Source organism: Bombina bombina, chromosome 2, assembly GCF_027579735.1.
Source record: "Bombina bombina isolate aBomBom1 chromosome 2, aBomBom1.pri, whole genome shotgun sequence".
Lineage (NCBI taxonomy): Eukaryota > Metazoa > Chordata > Amphibia > Anura > Bombinatoridae > Bombina > Bombina bombina.
In genome coordinates, this window is record NC_069500.1 from 315,136,884 (window position 1) to 315,159,381 (window position 22,498).

The 22,498-nt window shown below is 38.1% G+C and overlaps 1 protein-coding gene across 1 annotated transcript in view; it reads left to right on the forward strand.

Moving 5' to 3' along the window:
* The window catches only part of CHSY3 (chondroitin sulfate synthase 3), a 542,146-nt gene that overhangs the window by 80,517 nt on the left and 439,131 nt on the right, over positions 1-22,498 (forward strand). The window contains 1 exon segment of the mRNA XM_053701649.1: positions 15,022-15,305. Within this exon segment, the coding sequence (XP_053557624.1) occupies positions 15,022-15,305 (284 nt within the window).

Consider the following 22,498-nt stretch of genomic DNA (forward strand, 5'->3'; position numbering starts at 1 on the left):
ACACATACATACACACATTCACATACCACACACATCACACACACACACACGCGCACTCATACACACACAGACACACACATGCGCACTCATGCACACACACATAGACACACACATAGACACACACACCACACACATACACAAACACACACACAAACCGAACACACACACGCGCTCATGCACACACACGCACGCTCATACACACACAAACATTCATGCACACACACATACACACACAAACACACACACCACACACACACACACTCATGTACACACACGCATGCTCATGCACACACACCACACACACACTTATGCACACACACATACACACACCACACACACAAACACACACACACACTCATGCGCACACACCACACACACACTCATGCGCCACACACACACACACACAAACACACACACTCATGCACACACACGCACACTCATGCACACACACATACACCACACATACACTCATGCACACACACATACACACATAAACACACACACACACATACAACACACACACACCACACATACACACGCTTATACACATACACACCTATATATGCAAATTGATAGTATTGAAAAAAATTAGCTTTTATACAAGATGATAACCTTAGAAGCATTGCTAAAAAACAAACAAAAAACTAGTATTTCATGTAGAGTCTGTATAAACAATTATATAAATGTACAGCCTTATCTCCTTTGTTGATAAATACTCCTTTAGATCCGGAAGTTAAATTTTATATGGTAAATGCATTTCTTTCTTCTCTATGCTATTATGACAGAGATCACTCTGCAGGTGAAGTTACTGTATTTAAAAACGTTGTTTGCGTTTACATATTGAAATACAAACATGTGTTTGTTCTTTTATTCACCAGACTGTGACCGTCTGCACAGGTCTCAGCACTGGATTTCAGAACCAAATATCCTCTCTTTAATCTCTACTTTGCTAAGAATAATTAAGCAATTTTCAGGTTCAAATATTTGTTTGCCCAATAGCAGTAAAAGGGGTTAAGTCAAGGATTATTATTTTTTTCAGTATCTAAGGGAAAGTGTTGAATGATACAACTTAACAATTACACATGTGAACTAGCCTAAGGCTGCAAAATCTGTAGAATATAATTCAAAGAGAAATATGCAGTATAAGATCAGACATAATATGCTAAAAAGATCATTGACATTTTTGTATAACATTTTATTTTTAGAATATAGCCTAAACTGTTGAGGATAGATGAATTTAGTTGCAGCACATTCCATATTGTCATTCATATTTTTGCTTATATCATTTTAGTTAACTTTTATTCACTTATGGCCTGATGTAAAGATTCTGCTGCTAGGAGGGAAATTGTAGTGCAGACTTCAAAGGAGCTGAACTCACTGAATGCTAAAAGAAAATTAGCTGAACCCTCCAGCACTGTGAGGCCTCTCACAAGATTCAAGTAAATTTTGCTATACTTGTCTAAGGGGTGTTCTCTGCATATCTGTATGTAAAGGAAAGACAAGCCCAGGACAATATAGTACTGCATGATATGGAAGTTTTGTTACATTTACACTTTGTGCTTTGCATTTTTTATTACTATATAAACATATATTAGATTGGGTCTCAATATTATTACATATAAGCTTTGCACTTTCTATGTTATATGTTAAGACATTTAGATTTAGATCCAGCTGTGATTTGAGCCATTTCAGGGCAGGCTCGGAGCTTGCTTCCTGCAATGTGAGAAGCAGCGGTAATTAGACCAATGCTTCTTACTCTCCCCACCTCTGAGGCGTCGGATTGAATTTTATCAGAAGATGCTCAGGGTAATTGGCAGGCCCTTCTCTCAAGGGTGGCGGCAGTACACACTCAGTGTATAATGGTACATACAGCAGTGGACGTACAGGGTCAAGTTGAGAACCTTGTCCTCACGGCCGTTAATACATGGGGCCCTATGTTTTGAAAGTTTTTAAATATTTCTGTGTATATTTTACAAATTATTTTACAAATTACATTACATTTGTATTTTCTCTATTGTAAAATAAAACACAGCTTCAGGAAGTGGGAGGGACAGGCGAGTTCCTTGGGTTCAACAGGAGAGCTCCCAGGGTATGTCTGAAGCCCTGTAGCAGTAAGTATTTTAAATAAGCTGGTCTCACTGAATTATCTCACCAGTTGTATGCAGGTGAAGTTTGGTCAAAATTCACAATACACATATTTAACTGACATAAAATTAATATATACTAAACTAGTGGCAAAAATAAGTTAAATTGCCAACTGAGAGTTTATACCAGCCCCAGGTGTTCTCCAGTTCAGTTTTCTCTTCCCTATAAAATTCTGTATCCCATAGAGCCTCACTACTGACTAGGGAATGCATCTCTTTTCTCTCTGAGACTTCCAGGTTCCATCCTTTTCTTATAGAATTGTTATATAATTTAGTGTGTTCTGTCCCTGGGAATTCTGCACTATAATTTTTTGCTTATGGGGACCATAAAAAGTAATGAGACTCTAGGAAACTGAAGCTGTCAGTTTTTCAGTTTTATTTTAAATAGAATAAATAAAAATTGCAATGTAAATTATAAAAGATACACATAAATATACAAATAAGTATAATCTTACTTTGTTAAAGAAACTGTCAGAGCATAATCAGAATTTATAAATTCACAATCCTAAATACACTGCTGTATATGTATTACAAACTAAAACACAAAATAAAAAGTGCAAAGTTTAAATGTAATAAACTTAGCCTGAAGTGTAAAGTAAAATAAAATACAAAGCACAAAGTGTAAATGTAGCAGAACTTTTATGTAATGCAGTGCTATATTGCTCTGGGCTTGTTTCTCCTTCACATAGATAAATGCAGGGATCACCCCTTAGAGAAGTATAGCAAGATTTAGAATTTCACTAGATTTCTCACAGTGCTGGATGATCATTTGATATCATCTTGTCTGAGCAAGGAGCTTTAGATCACCAGGCCCAAAGAGAGACAGGCCCCAAATTTTTTTTTTTATGGTTAAAAAGCGCATGCAATTAAAAAATAAAATCTGAACCTACCTCTATTATAATTTGACATCATTCTCATAGTGCTCTACTGGGTAGGTAGTGTGCATGTATCTGTAGCATTATTTTGCAAGAACGCTTTTAACAATGTTGTACACTTTTAAGCACTAGATAACATCAGTGTTCGAACATTCTATACCATTGTTAAAATGATTCTTGAAAAAAACGCTTACCTAGGTATACTCTGCAACAACAAAAAATTGTTAATAAAAGTGAATTGGATTTTTTCAGTTGTGTCCCTTTAGCTGCCTATTGATAGCATCTCAAAGTGAAAACTATAAACTATAGATCTAAAGCTATTTAATATTTTCTTAATTTACAATCATTAACTGATTTTATTTTTATAGTAAATTCTAAAAACACACTTCAATTTTCATGATAAAATATTATAAATTCTAAATATGAAGTTTAAAAATTAGTTAAATGTTTGTTAAAGGGTCACTAACCTCAAAATGTATTCCCTATAAAGGGCTAAATTACAAGTGGAGTGCAATCAATAGTGCAGGGTACGTTATCTTTTGCACAACCTTGTGCAAAGAATGACCCTCAATCTGATATTACAAGTGGAAGGTTAAAAATGTTACTAAAGCATCTTCCGGTGACTTAAACCTTTTTTAGTACACTCTATACTTTTATAGCAGGCTCACCGCACTTGTAATACAAGCGGTGAGTTAAAGGGACAGTAAACATTGTTTAAAATGTTACATTGTTCTGCATCTGTAGAATTACCTGCACTAGGTATGGCAGCCAACAGCATTACCTAGCATGGGATAGCTCTACATTTAGTTGAATGGCACAATCTTCTGCGCTGAAGAGGATGGGGGACATCTATTAAGCTGTCAACTATGCTGCATTCGCCAGCACCAATACGCTCGCCTAACATCGCTTAACATCCTGGCCGCATATCTCAGTACTCTCTCCTTATTTATGAAAAAAGATGGCAAAAATATGCACACCAAGTACGGGGCAATGAGCATTGGACTGTTGTTAACTAACAGTCACCGATCTTGCGTCTATTCGTCTTTTTCCAAACTTTAGTCATACCCTGTCTCTAAACGCCGCCACTATACTAAAATGTTTAACCCCTATTCTGACATTCCCCGACATCGCCGCAACCTAAATTAAGTTATTAACCCCTATCCCGCCGCATACCGACCCTGCAACAACCTAAATAAAGTTATTAACCCCTATCCCGCTGCTCCCCGCCCCCACCGCAACCTAAATAAATGTATTAACCCCTAAACATCTGGCCTCCCACATCACCACCACTAACTAAACCTATTAAATCCTAAACTGTCAGCCCCCCACATCGCCATAAACTAAATTAAGCTCTTAACCCATAAACCTAATAAGCTGCTAACTTTAAATTAAAATTACAACATCCCTATCTTCAAATAAATTTAAACTTACGTGTAGAATTAAAATAAACTATTTTCTTCTTAAATGGAAAGAGTCCACAGCTGCATTCATTACTTTTGGGAAATAAAAACCTGGCAATCAGGAGGAGGCAAAGACACCACAGCCAATGAATGGAGCTTGATGGCCCGTGTTTCAGACTCGCCAGAAACAGCAGTTATGAAGCAGCGGTCACAAAGACCGCTGCTCCATAACCCTGTCCGCCTGCTCTGAGCAGGCGGACAGGAATAGCAACAATTCAACCCGATCGAGTACGATCAAGTTGATTGACAGCTCCCTGCTGGCGGCCAATTGGCCGCGAGTCTGTAGGGTGCGGCGTTGCACCAGTAGCTCTTGTGAGCTGCTGGTGCAATGTTAAATGCAGAGAGCGTATTGCTCTTCGCATTCAGCGATGTCTTGCGGACCTGATCCGCACTGTCGGATCAGGTCCGCAAGACATTTGATAAATAGGGGCCAAAGACTTAAACACTCCTCCCACTCCCCTCATCCCCCATTCATTATTTGATTTTCATCCCAGGAGGTTGGCAGAGAAGTGTCAGAATTTTAAATTTTTGTTTTTGTCTCTTATGGAGGGTAGTACTCTTCGGCATGGGACAGGAGTAAACTTTTAAGTAGTCCTGTCAGTCTCTCAGTGAGGGCTTGGATGAAAGTTAGAGTCCTCAGATGCAGTGAGAGTCTTTCTGTGAAACCATCCCGACTCAGATTAACAGCTCCTCAAGCAATCGGCGTTGTTGAACTTCGCTCCGCTGCCTGCTTTCTTCTCTCAAGTCCATGGCGGAGGCGATGCTACTATCCATCACACTTGAAAGGCCATGTTCCTGTTCCACAGCGTAGATTCCGATAAGATTTTTTGATTTTACTTTATTCATCAATGTACTGTAATGTGAATGTTTTCCCGAAAGGCTACCACCTTGCGGGTCTAACTTATCATAAGGGTCTCAGTGAGTCTCTTGTAGTATCTTGGAATTGAGGGTTAATATCTCCTGAGGGTGGTTATTGAACAGGGGGGTTCATGTTTGTTATGTGATTCAACCTGCTTATGTTTGATGTTTATGGGCTCGTGGTTTGGAACATTGAGGCCTTTGAAAGTGACGCGGCCATTTGGTTGGGCACGCTTTTTTGGACTGTACGGTTCACCTTGTGTTCAGGCGTGGTTCCGTTTTCCATTTTTGCATTCCCGACCGTGTGGAGAAGGAAATTTTCTAATCTGCAGGGGTCTGGTGGTGAGTGCCCCAGCCATTGGGGGTGTCATGTGCCGTTTTTGTTTTTACTACTTTAGTCCATATTTTATATCCTCTATCCAGTTATGGAGGATTCTGATGCTGAGACTGTTCTAATTTCAGATTCAGTTATGGAGGATTCTGATACTGAGACTATTTTGATTTCAGATTCTGTGTCCAGTGACAAATCCGGATTGGCCTTGTTGACACATGTCAACCAGTTTTGTTCCGTATGCCATTTCAGAGCGGCTGGTTCCTCGGGCTTGGGGTATCAAGGGACTGCTGAGCCATCCGCCTCTGGGAGTCCTGTCCTCCGAGAGGCGAGTTCCCTACTGTCAGGGTTTTTTCCCTGTTTTGTTTGCCATGTGCTGCTGGCAGCCATTTTACTCACCTCTCTTCCTGACTATGGTGCATTGTGGGGGATGCTGCTCATTTTCTGCACTTCCTTTTATGGCCAGACTGGTGTGCATCATCCGTGTGAGACAGGATGCAGTCTCAGAATTGTGATGTCATCACTTATTATTTAAAGGGCCTCTGTTCAGTATGCGTTGCCTTTGCGTTGTCTCAGACCTGTTTGTGAGAGCTCCTGTGTATTACCTGGCTGCCTGACGTCCTTCCTGGTTCCTGATCCCTGGCTTGTTCCTGACTCTGCTGTTTTCCTTGTTGCTGATTCCGGCTCGTCTAACTATACACTTTGGCTCCTGCCTCTGCTCGTCTGACTACCAGCTCTGGTTTTGACTCCTGGCATGTTATTTGACTTGTGGACTTTTTATTATTTTTTGCTGTTAATAAAGGTGTGATTATTTTTGCTCTTCTCATCTCAGTCTGATTTCTGGCACCCTGACACCTACCAATTCATACTTCTACACATCTGGGTTACCCAGTTTCTAAATCCTCCATGCAGGGTGGCATGTTCTCCCGGAGGTTGCAGCACGTTTTCGCTTCCACATAATGTTGGCGATTGTTGGTCGGCAGAGTCCAGACATTTCTTTAAAATGTGCTCATGCCTTATTGTCCCATGCCTTCCGCCTTGGGGAGGGCCTCTACAGTTCCCCGCGGGTGTAACTGTCCCTGAGTGTTGTGCCTTTCGTTACAGGATTTTGCACCTTCGCGTATTGCTTAGACATGTTTTTCAGTTATTGAATGACCGTATCGTTACCAGATACAGGGATTTTCAGTCTGCTAATTCGAATGGCGGACCTCATTAGACATGTGGGGATGAAATAATCTCCTGATTGTCATTTGTTTGATATCTTTCCCAGTTTTTGAAACATAGGGCTCCGTTTGGCTGGTCCTGCGGGTAGGCCTGTGTCTTTTTGGACGTTAACCTCTGATTTGTCTTATATTTTATTTATATCCGATGGGATGTCTTTTATTTGTTTTTGTTTCCTTCGGAAACCTTCTGGGATTGATAGTCTTTATTACTTCCTCGGAAGTTGTTTTGGACATGTTAGTCCTATGTTAAAAATGTCTGTTTTCTGTTTTTTCCCCTATGAGGAAGAATTTATGCAGCTTGCCGGTTAGGACCTTTGGTGCAGGCTTGTCCTGTCGGGTTCATTTGGTCTTGTGGCTCTTCAGATGCAAGGCACTGTTCTGCTCAGCTGGTCCGGTAGAAGCACTGAGTGCTCAGGTTATCATTGTTTTTCATGTTCAACTAAGCATTTGAGAGGACATGAGGCGGGAAAGATTGTTTCAGTCCTTATAGCCTTCAGTCATAGATGGCCAGGCAGGCAAGTTTTCAGCTCTGTCACTCTATCTGACATCTGATTTCATCAGAACTTAGAGTTTTCCTCCCCTATGTGGTGAAGGGTTGGAGGGCTTGACGCCCCTTACCACAGTTGAGTAGTTTGGCCTTCATTTTTAGGCCTCTGGATTTGTCCTTTTGGGCTTGACCCAACAGCTTGTTCAGAATAGCTGCCTAGCATGCGGTTTGCAGTTTGAAACCAGTTGCAGCTCTTGACACCTTGCAGGTGTACGCGTAAGTTTTTTCTAGTGTACTAGATGCAGCTCTTACTCCTTGACGTGTACTGTCTGTCTAAGTTATAAGAGACCTTTGGGTCTTCTTCCACTGTCTCCGGGTGAGTTGGATCTCCTTTAAGGGATCTGTGTTTCCGGGTGACGGTTGTTCTCTGCAGGGACCTTGTTTAGCTCAGGGGTTTCCGGAGCTGGGTAGGCTTAGTGCCTTTCTCTTCCTTGTGTCCTCTGCTTGTGTGGAGGTGATAGGGAGACTAGTCCTGCTAGTTGGATTTTTTTTTTTACCTCGAGGTATCCCTTGATTGTCCTGAGGCTCTGAGAAGTATCTTTATACAACTTCTAGCTTTGCTCCTTAGAGTGTTGGACTTTAGCTAGGGGTGGTTCCTTCCTTTGGTCAGGGCTTTTGAGTTTTTCTCGCTATCCAGATTCTCTGGATATGCATCCATATCCCTTGTGTCTGGCTTTTTGGTCAGCTGGAGTGTTTAGTACTAGGGTAAGGTTACCTTAACTATTAGGTGCCCGGGCCTGTTTTTCCCTGAGACTTCTGGTTGCGGAAGCTTCGCTTGGCATTTTTCCTGACCCAGTTTTTGGGGGGTTTGGAATCTTGGATCTCAGGGCTGGTCCATGGTAGTGGGACTTGGGCTATGTCCTTGCTCCATCTACCTGACCTGGTCATGGTTGGCCAGGTTTTCTGAGTATTTTTTACTCTTTACCACAGAGTATCCTATGTCATCTGGTGGTTAGTTGTGTGGCTTGCGCCTCAAGGGTGGTTCATACCCAGCTGCTGGCACTGGATGTCCAATTTCTGGTGTGCCTTAGGGTTGCATTCCCCTGGTCAGCTTGCCAGGGTTCCAATGGATTATCTGCTCTGCAGGTCAATGGGTTGGCTGTGTCTCTGCTTGGCAAGCTACTTGTAGGGGGGTCCTTTTCTAGGATATCTGTGTTGTGAATTTCTCTTACCTTTAGCCGGCGGCTTTGGGCCTTGAGGACAGTTGTTACCCTTCCGGCATCATCCCTTTTCTTTAGGGGATATTCTCCTCTCTATGGAGGTGGAGTCCTTGCCTGGGGCTTTTCCTGGATGGGAGGTGGCAAGGTGGGATTGGTTCCCCCTGGGATCTTGCTGGCTCCAAATCAGACTTGTTGGGCCTTCATTTTTATAGATCCTTAGGACTATGGCCTTGTTGTCTGTTTTCAGAGTCAGGTTGTACTTGTGCTCTGTGGGGATGGCTGTGCTACCCTTACATTCAGTCCTGTACCTGTTTCGGATTCTTTTGTTCCCCTGTCTTGGATCCCTGAGGCTGGGTTGTCCAGCTGGGTGTGGGTCTGCAGGTCTGGATAGCCGAGCGGTCTAGGGTGCTGCGTTTGGGTGCAGTCTTCTCTGGATGTGTGAGCTTGTTGAGTCTATCCTGTTAGCTCAATCTGCTAAGGTATAGATTTTGCTTTCAACTTGCTCCATTAATTTCAGAAGAGGGTTTACTCTTCTTTCGGGTTCTGAGGGTATCCCCTCCTTCTCAGGAGCCTTGCTTGAGGTTTTGTGTTCCTTTTTTAGGGTCCTGGAGCATGCCCTCTGTCCAGGGGTTGCTTTTGTGGTCTGTTTCTTGCTTGACTGCTTCTTCTTCCTCACAAGTACCCTCTGTGTTGTCCTGTTATGAACTCTGTGTTCTCAAACTTGGGGGTTTTCACCTGGGTGTATTACACACTTTTTCATGGTCGAATGCTTTGGTCTTCTATGGTCAGATACTGGGAGGACTCTGCCTCTTCAGTTGCATTCTGTGCTTGCAGGATGTTGGAAAGACGTCTATTCTGTCTCTGGGCCCGGTCTTATCGCGGGTTTCGTCTGGTATAGGCGTGGCCTCCTTTCCCTGTTTGGGCCCCTTTGGGTCTCTGTGAGCTGGGCTCACTCTTGGAGGTGTTCTTTTTTGTATTAGGGGACTAAGTCCCGCGGGTTTCGTCTGGTATAGGCGTGGCCTCCTTTCCCTGTTTGGGCCCCTTTGGGTCTCTGTGAGCTGGGCTCACTCTTGGAGGTGTTCTTTTGAACTGGCATTATATTGGCTGATTGCAACAGCCAATAGAATGCCAGCTCAATGCTATTGGCTGATTGGATCAGCCAATAGGATTGAACTTCAATCCTATTGGCTGATTGCATCAGCCAATAGGATTTTTTCTACCTTAATTCCGATTGGCTGATAGAATTCTATCAGCCAATCAGAATTGAAGGACGCCATCTTGGATGACATCATTTAAAGGAACCTTCATTCAGTTGTCGGCCGTGGAAAGAAGAGGATGCTCCGCGTTGGATGTCTTGAAGATGGACCCGCTCCGCGCCGGATGGATGAAGATAGAAGATGCCGTCTGGATGAAGACTTCTGCCCGTCTGGAGGACCACTTCTGCCCAGTTGGATGAAGACTTCTGCCCATCTGGAGGACCATTGCCGGATTCATTGAAGACTTCGGCCCGGTTGGGCGAAGACTTCTCACGGTAGGGTGATCTTCAAGGGGTTAGTGTTAGGTTTTTTTTAAGGGGGTTTTACAGGTAAAAAAGCTGATTACTTAAGGCCCTTTTAAGGGCTATTTGTAATTTAGTGTAGGGTAGGGCTTTTTTATTTTGGGGGGGCTTTTTTATTTTGTTAGGGGGATTAGATTAGGTGTAAGTTTAAAAATCTTGTAATTTGTTTATTATTTTCTGTAATTTAGTGGGGGGTTTTTGTACTTTTGATAATTGTATTTAATTGTAATTAATTGTATTTAATTTAGGTAATTAATTTAATTGTAGTGTAGTGTTAGGTGTAATTGTAACTTAGGTTGGTTTTATTTTACAGGTACAATGTAGAAAAAAGGTCTGGAAGCACATAGCAATAACAATTCAGAAAACTTTATTCTTCACTTAAGGCATAAAGGTATAACTTGGAATAAACGTCTGACGCGTTTCACGCCCCCTAGTGGCATTTCAACAGAGACTACAGGTGTTCTAGCCATGGTCCTCTTATACTCAGGTCATGGGCGGATACATATTTAACCCTTTAATGTCATACTACACACAAACATCTTCAAACATTAAAAATATATGTAAACATAAAATATGCCACAGTATATATTATCTTCTGCTCTCATATTACAGCATATCAAGGAGAGAGGGAAAGGAAATTTTGAAAAACCAATCACATTTGGGAACAACTACAAAATAAATCTTAGAACTTGATGTGATTAAGTTAATACTAAAACACACATATTAAAATACTTAATGCTCCAATAATGGAATTACGTAACTATGTAAAAAATTTGTAACATACTAATCCCAAATATAGCACTACAAATGAGTGTACCTTTATTCTCTATAACCTACAATTTACAATCTTGTCTAATACTGGGAATAAAATAAGCCCTAATTCTGAAACATAGTAACCATCAATTTTGTAGTAAATATATATGTACTATTTAGGTAGACCATTCTCGTCCAATTCAAGTCATAGTTTGACACTGATATAACAAGTAAAAGAGTTTGGGCAATGCCCCGCAAAAGGCCCTTTTAAGGGCTATTTGTAATTTAGTGTAGGGTAGGGCTTTTTTATTTTTGGGGGGCTTTTTTTATTTTGTTAGGGGGATTAGATTAGGTGTAAGTTTAAAAATCTTGTAATTTGTTTATTATTTTCTGTAATTTAGTGGGGGGGTTTTGTACTTTAGATAATTGTATTTAATTGTAATTAATTGTATTTAATTTAGGTAATTAATTTAATTGTAGTGTAGTGTTAGGTGTAATTGTAACTTAGGTTGGTTTTATTTTACAGGTACAATGTAGAAAAAAGGTCTGGAAGCACATAGCAATAAAAATTCAGAAAACTTTATTCTTCACTTAAGGCATAAAGGTATAACTTGGAATAAACGTCTGACGCGTTTCACGCCCCCTAGTGGCATTTCAACAGAGACTACAGGTGTTCTAGCCATGGTCCTCTTATACTCAGGTCATGGGCGGATACATATTTAACCCTTTAATGTCATACTACACACAAACATCTTCAAACATTAAAAATATATGTAAACATAAAATATGCCACAGTATATATTATCTTCTGCTCTCATATTACAGCATATCAAGGAGAGAGGGAAAGGAAATTTTTAAAAACCAATCACATTTGGGAACAACTACAAAATAAATCTTAGAACTTGATGTGATTAAGTTAATACTAAAACACACATATTAAAATACTTAATGCTCCAATAATGGAATTACGTAACTATGTAAAAAATTTGTAACATACTAATCCCAAAAATAGCACTACAAATGAGTGTACCTTTATTCTCTATAACCTACAATTTACAATCTTGTCTAATACTGGGAATAAAATAAGCCCTAATTCTGAAACATAGTAACCTAATTAGGTAGACCATTCTCGTCCAATTCAAGTCATAGTTTGACACTGATATAACAAGTAAAAGAGTTTGGGCAATGCCCCGCAAAAGGCCCTTTTAAGGGCTATTTGTAATTTAGTGTAGGGTAGGGCTTTTTTATTTTTGGGGGGCTTTTTTATTTTGCTAGGGGGATTAGATTAGGTGTAATTAGTTTAAAAATCTTGTAATTTGTTTATTATTTTCTTTAATTTAGTGGGGGGGGGGGTTTGTACTTTAGATTATTTTATTTTATTGTAATTAATTGTATTTAATTTAGGTAATTAATTTAATTGTAGTGTAGTGTTAGGTGTAATTGTAACTTTGGTTAGGTTTAATTTTACAGGTAAATTTGTCTTTATTTTAACTAGGTAGTTATTAAATAGTTAATAACTATTTAATAACTATTGTACCTAGTTAAAATAAATACAAAGTTGCCTATAAAATAAAAATAAACCCTAAGCTAGCTAGAATGTAACTATTAGTTATATTGTAGCTATCTTATGGTTTATTTTATAGGTAAGTATTAAGCTTTAAATAGGAATAATTTAGTTAATTGTAGTAATTTTATTTAGATTTATTTAAATTATATTTAAGTCAGGGGGTGTTAGGGTTAGACTTAGGTTTAGGGGTTAATAACTTTATTATAGTGGCGGCGACGTTGGGGGTGGCAGATTAGGGGTTAATACATGTAGGTAGGTGGCAGTGATGTTAGGGCCGGCAGATTAGGGGTTAATAATATTTAAATAGTGTTTGTGATGTGGGAGTGCGGCGGTTTAGGGGTTAATATATTTATTATAGTTGCGGTGATGTCCAGTTCGGCAGATTAGGGGTTAAAATATTTATTTTAGTGTTTGCAATGTGGGAGGACCTCGGTTTAGGGGTTAATAGCTAGTTTATGGGTGTTAGTGTACTTTTTAGCACTTTAGTTAAGAGTTTTATGCTACGGCGTTGTAGTGTAAAACTCTTAACTACTGACTTTTAAATGCGGTATCAGTCTTGACAGGAGAGGGTTTACCGCTCACATTTGGTCAGACTTGTAATACCGGCGCTATGCAAGTCCCATTGAAAATATAGGATACACAATTGACGTAAGTGGATTTATGGTATTTCCGAGTCTGGCCAAAAAAGTGAGCGGTACACCTATACCTTCAAGACTCGTAATACCAGCGGGCGTTAAAAAGCAGCGTTAAGACCTCTTAACGATGCTTTTTAAGGCTAACGCACAACTCGTAATCTAGGCCTCTATGTTTTAAAATATATTTTTTTACAGGGAAAGGCAAACCTGATTATGTTACCTAATTCTGCACATCGTTATGCAATAGTAATTATGCAACATTCTAAACAACATTTACTGTCCCTTTAAGTGTTGTGCCTGAACACAATCCAAAATAACACTGTGAAATGTAGTGCTGTTTAAAACCCGAAGTAAAGCATTATTAATGTATTATTAATAGTTAAGAATTAATAAATCAATTAATTATTCTTTGTTGAAGAGGTATCTAGATAGGTAGCATGCACATGTCTGGCACACTACTAATGGTGATAGCACAGTAGATTAAATGTTTTTTTCAAGGGACATATCTCTGGACTGCAATGACAATTTTAAAAGCTTTTAAAAGGTTTATTTATTTTTGCTTGCAGATCTTTTGCAATGCAGTGGTTTATATATATATATATATATATATATATATATATATATATATATATATATATATATATATATATATATATACTATAAGATATATTTATGATGGTATGGGCAGACATCTTCCCAGAGAGGGAGCCTGTACGCCTGTAGTCGCCAACAGCAATGCAGATTTGCAAGGTGGTATCTAAGATTGCTCAAGAGCTCTACTGTGAAATCCTGCCCCCTGCTCTCTTATGATTGGTTGTCAGTCAGCCCTGGTCTTATAAGTCTTTAGTGAATTTAATGGTGTAAAGGTTAGGAAGCAGTGGTTTTATGAGTGCCTATTCCTAAAATTGCTACTTATGGTATAAAAATATTAAAAGGACATTAAACACTTTGAGATGGTAATATAAAAAGATAAATCATATATATAAAAAATCTCCCCAATATACTTTCATTATTTTTTGTCCCCTTTTCCTATAATTCCATTCTGAAACTGTGAGCTTTTCAGTTCCTGTTAGAAATGGAAATGCAGAACACTGTTATATTCCACAAAGCCATTGGCTGCACACTCTAGTGATCTACTTATAACTGTCTCTAATTGGCCAGAGCAGAGAAGGTAACCTAAGTTACAACATGGTAGTGCCCATTGTTTTATAGACACTAAAACTTTACACTTGTTTTGTCACTATTTAAACAGCTAATGAAACTTTAAAAATACATCTACATGTTATTCTCAGATTAACCTTTTCTTTGAATGCATCATTCAATCTAGCTAGTGTTTAATGTCAATATAATATTCTATTAAAAGTGAACAATGTATTCATCAAAAGTCCCAGTAATGTATTTAGCCTCACCATTTCCTATGTAAGTGTATGCTGATGAGCCTGTAAAGCTACATGGAAGTCAAAATAAATCCTTCATGAAGGAATACTTCTATTATCAAATGTTCCCCTTTATTTTAGTATCTTTTGGTGAACCTTGTATTCAATGAGAATATACAGGGATAGACTAGGTAAGTTGCCTTTTCTTGGACACTATATTACAACAGTGTTTATAACAATGTTTGTAACAATGGTATACTTATATTACATGCTCTTAAACTGTCCTCAATTTCAACAAAGAATACCAAAAGCAATACATACTTTTGATAATAGAAGCAAATTGAAATATTTTTAAAAACTGTATGCTGTATCTGAATTGTAAAAGATTAGTTGTGACTTCCATGCCCCTTTAAAGCACATTTGACAGAGGTTGAAATGAATTTTAACCCTTACTGGAAATAAAGTGAAAGCATGTTTAATAATTGTGCCACATGAGAGACCAGTTTATAAACTGTTATTATTTGTCATCTACAGGTGAAAAACTAGAAGAATTTCTTAGGTCCCTGAACAGCAGTAAACCACTATACCTGGGGCAAACTGGACTGGGAAATATTGAAGAACTTGGAAAACTAGGATTGGAACCAGGAGAAAACTTCTGTATGGGAGGTCCAGGAATGATCTTTAGCAGAGAGGTATTAAGAAGAATGGTTCCACACATTGGTGAATGTCTGCGCGAAATGTACACAACTCATGAAGATGTGGAAGTGGGTAGATGTGTCCGTCGATTTGGTGGAACCCAATGTGTTTGGTCATATGAGGTAAGAATAAATGGTATAATGACTCAACAGATTAATTCAGGCAACTGTATATCTATATGTACAGTGCAGAGTCACTTTGCTATCTCTTACAGCTGTGTGTCTTCTTAATCTCTGTCCCCAAGTACCCAAAAGTCCAGGCTTAAAAGATTTTCCTACTTGGACACGAGTGACTTTATGATTAGCCTGAGCAAGGAAATGCTTATGTGCTGTTATGTGAAATAATTGAGTGGTGAAGTATAATATTCAGTTTTAATTTATTCTCATTTATATCTAATAAAGAATATACATTAATTCCATAATAACCTTTTTTTGAAGAACATCAATATTGACTTTGAAGCCATATAAATTATGTAGTATATTGAAATTGGGGGAAAAAAAGTATATTCTGGCAGTGATTTGTAATATGTGGCTGTATTTCTATATTATTGGGACTTCATGAACACAATACATATAACTGTGTTGGTCCTTCAATTGTGAAAAGTAAGCCGCCTTTTTCTACATTTCAAGTTGTTGAGAAATTGATCTTTTGTAAAACTTAATTTGTGGTAAGTGTCACATAAAGGAGTTGCCTGGGAACCAAAAAATGATTCTAAAGAAAAGCATATAGTAAATGCTCACACAATTTAAACACGTTTTATAATAACATTCATTTTGGGACCACAGAAATGTATTTCTTAGTGAAAGGACCATTAAATGTATCTCAAAAGTGAAATCACGTTGTAGAAAATATAATACATCATGTGTGCTTACTTAAAAAATATCGCAAATCTTTTTTTAGTGATATTTTTTTAAAGTTTTAACCTTTTCCTTGACCCCTCCTTGGCCACTTTATGCAATCACAGGTACTTTTAGAGCTATGCACATGCTTTTGGACCTGCTGATGTCATCAACAGCATTGCATGAGTGTGCTTAAAGAGACATAAAACAAGTTAGGATAGAGACAAAATATAATAATATGTAGTTTCATTACTTTACCTGCAAATTTGTACTACAGTGCCTCACCATTAACCTTTTCTTTTAAGTTTCTGAATTGTAAAGCTCTAACTCCCCCCACACATTTCCTTCTATGACTGTATGTATGTTTATTGTTCTTTTGGTAAAATGCAAAAGTGAACAGGGATTATCTGCTGGAGCATGCCTAGAAGCTGTGAACTCAGTTGAAATACAATGCCTGTGTCTAAACACTGATAAGGGGGGGTGGAGTTGACTGCTCCAGGCAGCATGGCTATTTAAGTATTTTTGCTTATTTTTGAAAATTATTTTAAAATACTTGCCAGCAATGTTTAAACATGTTTTTTAATTAATCAGCAAGAAAGTGCACATAAAACCAATGCACAGTGCTGCATAAGCCAGCAACGGGGTTACAGATATCAGCCACTAGAGGACATGGAGAAACCATGTAAATGGTGTAATGTAAAAGGTGCTGGCTGGATTAACCTTTTAAACTGTCACAACATGGAGCACCATACATTGTGCTTTCCCTATGAATATTTAAGTAGGTGCACTATGATTGGATTATGTCTCTTGTCAATCAGGGTGTGGTAAAATCCTTTATTTTAAGTAGCAGTCCGGGCAGCAGTGGTTAAACTTTTACACAGACCTGAAAAACAGCTGCAAAAGGTACAATTTGTTTGTTTTAAACATTTGTATAACAATTTTTAAAACATTTTTTTTAATTAAAAAAAAAAAAGAAAAAAAAAGTTCCTTTGCTGAATAAACCATTTTTGGTAGGGGGTTTTCCCTATCAGCCAATCACCAAGAGTTCCAGGACTCAGATACATTTTCACACAAAAATATTTTAAACATGTCAGAAACATATTTGTATTGCTCTTTTTGTAACAATTTGATTAACTGTAAACCTGAATCTTTACACTGAATCTATACACTATGGGGCATATTTATCAAGCTCCATATGGAGCTGATGCCCCAAAGTTTTTCTGGCGAGCCCTAAGGCTCGCCAGAAACACCAGTTATGAAGCAGTGGTCTAAAGACCACTGCTCCATAACCTGTCCGCCTGCTCTGAGGCGGCGGACAGACATCAACGAAAATCAACCCGAACCAACACGATTGAGTTGATTGACACCCCCTGCTGGCAGCTGATTGGCCGTGAATCTGCAGGGGGCGGCATTGAACTGCTGGTGCAATGATAAGAACTGCTGGTGCAATGATAAATGTCCGCTCGCACAATGTTAAAGGGATAGGAAAGTAAAAAATAAACTTGCATGAGTCACATAGAGCATGTCATTTTAAGATACTTTTAAATTCACTTCTATTTTCAAATGTGCTTCGTTCTCTTAGTATCCCTTGTTAAAAATGAATATGCACATATCATGCACTAGTGGTAGCTGCTGCTAATTGGTGCCTGCACACATTTGTCTCTTGTGATTGGATAACTAGATGTGTTCAGCTATCTGCCAGTAGTGCAATGCTGTCCCTTCAACAATGGATAACAAGAGAATGAAGCAAATTTGATAATAGAAGTAAATTGGAAAGTTGTTTAAAATTGTATGTTCTATCAGAATCATAAAAGAAAATATTGGGGTTTACTATCCCTTTAAATCGGCCCCTATGTGGTAGATTTATCATAGCGCGAGCGTACATGATACAATGTAGCGTATCATGTCTGCTGCACATCGATAAATGCCGACAGCATACGCTGTCAGCATTTATCATTGCCGCCCCCTGCAGATTCGCAGCCAATCGGCTGCTAGCAGGAGGTTTCAATTGATTTTTGTCCACGGCCTCAGAGCAGGCTTACAAGTTATGGAGCAGCGGTCTTTAGACTGCTGCTTCATAACTTCTGAAGGCTCGCACAGAAACAGGGGCATCAGGCTCCATACGGAGCTTGATAAATCTTCCCCTATGGGCGAGAACAAGTTTCTGTAAAGTGGAATCTTACATCTCTATATAAATTCATTATATTTTAAGCTTACCACATAGTCTATACATTATCATATTTCTTGCTTACTTTTATATTTCCTTAAAATAATGTTCCATCAGATTTTCTTCTGTATTATTTTATATTACAATGCCATTAATTATGTGTTTGAAGTTGAGCTAGCAATATCCCCAGTGCATCAAAAAGACAGATCTTTTAAGTCTGATTTGCAGCTAGCGAACATAGGAAAAGTAAGCAGTTTTTTATTGAAAAAAACTGTGTTTTGTTCTATTGCAGCATTTTCTTAGGACTTATTTATTACATTGTTCTAGCTGTTAAAATCTTGATTACTATTTTTATTATTTGAATATTTTATTCTTTGCTACACCGGGTTTTTTTGTTTAGTGAGCAGAATTATTATTCTTAGGAAATAGATATAAAAATGTACCAAAAAGGTCACAACACAAAATGCTAAATTAAAAATAACGTGTACCAACAAACAAGGCTAAAAATCTAAATAGTTGCTCTTTTTTAAAATTAAAGGTGATTTGTTTATACTGTCATTAATTGTATTTTGTTATACATCGAGATTGGATAAAAAAAACCTGCAAGTATTTGCTTTTGAGAGTGTATATACCTTAAACACAATCCTATTAATAATTTATTTGAAAAAAAAGTGCATTATTCATTTTGTCGTCATTTCTTGAAATAGGCAAAATGTTATAATTATTTTTATATACTGCAGAATATAAACTGATGAGAGATTAGAAGAAAACTTCAGAGCCATACATTAAATAAATATATGAATAATGTATTAGGAAAAGCTAAAATACAAAACAGTTTAAAAAAAAATTAAATAAAATTGGGTGTTATAAAAAAGGAAAGAGCAGTGATAGTATAGAAACATACTATTCAAAATCAAAAGAATAATATCAATAGTAAATAATAACTCAATCAACATAAACACCAGAATAAAGTATGTGCTTGTCAATTAGGAACTTAACAAAAGAAGTGTGATGTAGTAACACCAAAGAGTAAACTATGTTAAAGGACCACTAAATACAGTACAATTGAATGACTGAAAAATACACAATTAAAAGACAATGTAATAGCATTAACTTTGAATTTGTAATGAGGAGTAGAATATGTTCAGTCAAATTTCAAAGTTAATCCAATTTCCCTCCCCTGTATCATGTGACAGCCATTAGCCAATCACAAAATGCATGTTTTGATAATGTAAGTATATTGGCAAGTTGTTTTAAATTCGATGCTTTATCTGAATAATAAAACTTTAATTTTGACTTTAGTTGATCTTTAACCCCTTAATGACAACTGACGTACCAGGTACGTCATGCATTAACAAGCAGTTAATGACAATGGACGTACCTGGTACGTCAGTTGTCTAACAGAGTGCTGGAAGTGATCACAATCACTTCCAGCAGCTCTGAGGGTATTGCAGTGATGCCTCGATATGGAGGCATCCTGCAATACCCCTTTACAAGCCTCCGATGCAGAGAGAGCCACTCTGTGGCCCTCTCTGCACTGGTAGTGATGGTGCCGATGGTGCCTTTGTCCGGTGGGAGGAGGGAGCGTGTGTGCCCGCGTGCACGATGCGCGCGTGCGTGCACAATGCACGCGCACGTGCACGGGTGCGCGTGTGCACGTTGGTGCGTGTGCACGTGGACGCGCGTGCACGTGCGCGCATTAGCCACACTGACACCAATGAAAGAAGGGGGAAAAAAAAGTTAAAAAAAAAGTTAAAAAAAAAGTTAAATTTTTTTTTTTTTTTTTACATATAAAAGGATCTGGGAGGGGGAGGGGTGGGGGTATTGTGGGGGGGCTGCTACACTACAGAAATAATTAAATATACAAATAAAAGTTATAAATAAAATTTAAATAGTTTGGTTTGTGGGGCCAAACTGGGTACTGGCAGACAGCTGCCAGTACCCAAGATGGCAGTAATTAGGTAGGGGAGAGGGTTAGAGAGCTGGAGGGGGGGATCAGGGAGGTTGGTGCTAAGGCAGGGGTCCATCACAACTAAAATATTTTATAATTTTTATTTAAAAAAAAAAAAAAACTCTTTTATTTAGTACTGGCAGACTTTCTGCCAGTACTTAAAGGGACAGTTTACTCAAAAAATTTCTCCCCTTTAATTTGTTCCCAATGATCCACTTTACCTGCTGGAGTGTATTAAATTGTTTACAAGTAGCTCCTTTACCCTTATATTGGCATTTGAAATAGTTGATTTAGCATGTGGTATCCCCACCTATTCTGAAAGTTTGTGGCCGCGCGTACCAACTATAGATAAGCTTTGTAAACACAGCCAGCTGAAGAAATTACACTCCCAGTTGGATATAGCAGAGATAAGGTAATACAATGTTGATTTTCCATTGTTCTCTCAAAGTACTGGTGATTGTTTTAAGGACAGATATAAGATAAAGAAGCAGGTATATATGCACAATGTGATACAGTAATGAGATCTGATTAAACCTACAAGCTCAACCCATTTTATTAGGTTGTGGCTTCAAAACAAAAAAATCAGAGCTTTAATATACACAAATAAGCATTAAAAGGCTAATTTTCATACATTTTTTACTCTGCAGTTGGTAAAAAAAGCAATTGTAAAACATTAAGGGTAAAACTATTTTACAGTATACTGTCCCTTTAAGATGGCGGTAACAATTGTGGGGTGGGGGATGGAAGAGAGCTGTTTGGGAGGGATCAGGGGGTGGGATGTGTCAGGTGGGAGGCTGATCTCTAAAATTAACCCTGCAAGCTCCCTACAAGCTACCTAATTTAACCCCTTCACTGCTGGGCATAATTCACGTGTGGTGCGCAGCAGCATTTAGCGGCCTTCTGACAAAATTTGTGAAAAAGTGAACTTTTTTTTTTTTTTATCGCATTTGGCGGTGAAATGGTGGCATGAAATATACCAAAATGGGCCTAGATCAATACTTTGGGATGTCTTCTAAAACAAAATATATACATGTCAAGGGATATTCAGGTATTCCTGACAGATATCAGGGTTCCAAAGTAACTAGCGCCCATTTTGAAAAAAAGTGGTTTGGAAATAGCAAAGTGCTACTTGTATTTATTGCCCCATAAATTGCAAAAAAAGCAAAGAACGTGTAAACATTGGGTATTTCTAAACTCAGGACAAAATTTATAAACTATTTAGCATGGGTGTTTTTTGGTGATTGTAGATGTGTAACAGATTTTGGGGGTCAAAGTTAGAAAAAGTGTGTTTTTTTCCATTTTTTCCTCATATTTTATCATTTTTTTTTAGTAAATTATAAGATATGATGAAAATAATGGTATCTTTAGAAAGTCCATTTAATGACGAGAAAAACGGTATATAATATGTGTGGGTACAGTAAACGAGTAAGAGGAAAATTACAGCTAAACGCAAACACTGCAGAAATGTAAAAATAGCCATTGTCATTAAGGTAAGAAAATTGAAAAATGGTCCGGTCATTAAGGGGTTAAGCACAGTTAGGTATAAAAGAAAGAGAAATAGTTAAAGGAACATTACAGACTAGGGATGTGCAGGGGATTTTTTTTGTTTCGTTCAACATTTTTGTATTGAATATTCGAGGACTTTCGTTTCCTTGAATATTTGTTCCCTGCATAATCCATTTTTTTTTTTTAAACGAAACTAAAATCAAATTTACATTAATTTACATTGAAATGAAGGTTAATGTTTTGAAGCTACTGGTGAAAAGTTTACCTGTAGCTACATACTTACCTTAATGCGCTCTGGGGAGCGCCCTAACCCGATCTTCTTCTTGCTAGAGCCCTGACTGCTCTAACAGGAGGCTTAACAGTTTGGCTCCCAGGACCTGGACTAAAGTTAGTGCGGGTCCTGGGAACAGTGCGTTAAGCCTCCTTTTAGTGCCGCCAGGTCTCTCCATTTCGCGTTAATGTAAGTGTAAAGCCTTAAAAAACTATTTATAGGAAACAAATAAATACTTATGAATTTCTTCAGTATATTTTGGTTTCCTTTCAATTTCGTTGGTGCACTAATTAGGATATTCGTTTTCATTTGCGAAAACGAATATCCGTTTTTTGATATGAATGTACATTCATCTGTAAAAGAATGCACATGTCTATTAAACACTAAATACAAAAGCAAACAAATACTAAATAAACAAATAAACAAAAGAAGTGTGATGATCCTATAGTAACTTTATAATAAACTAGGATATACTGTGGCTAACCCGGTGACTGCATACTAAAGCCCCAATTGGCTCCTTTAAATAAGGCAAATGATAAGCAGAGTTTGGCTATTGAAAACTAATTGCAGTAAAAAGGATG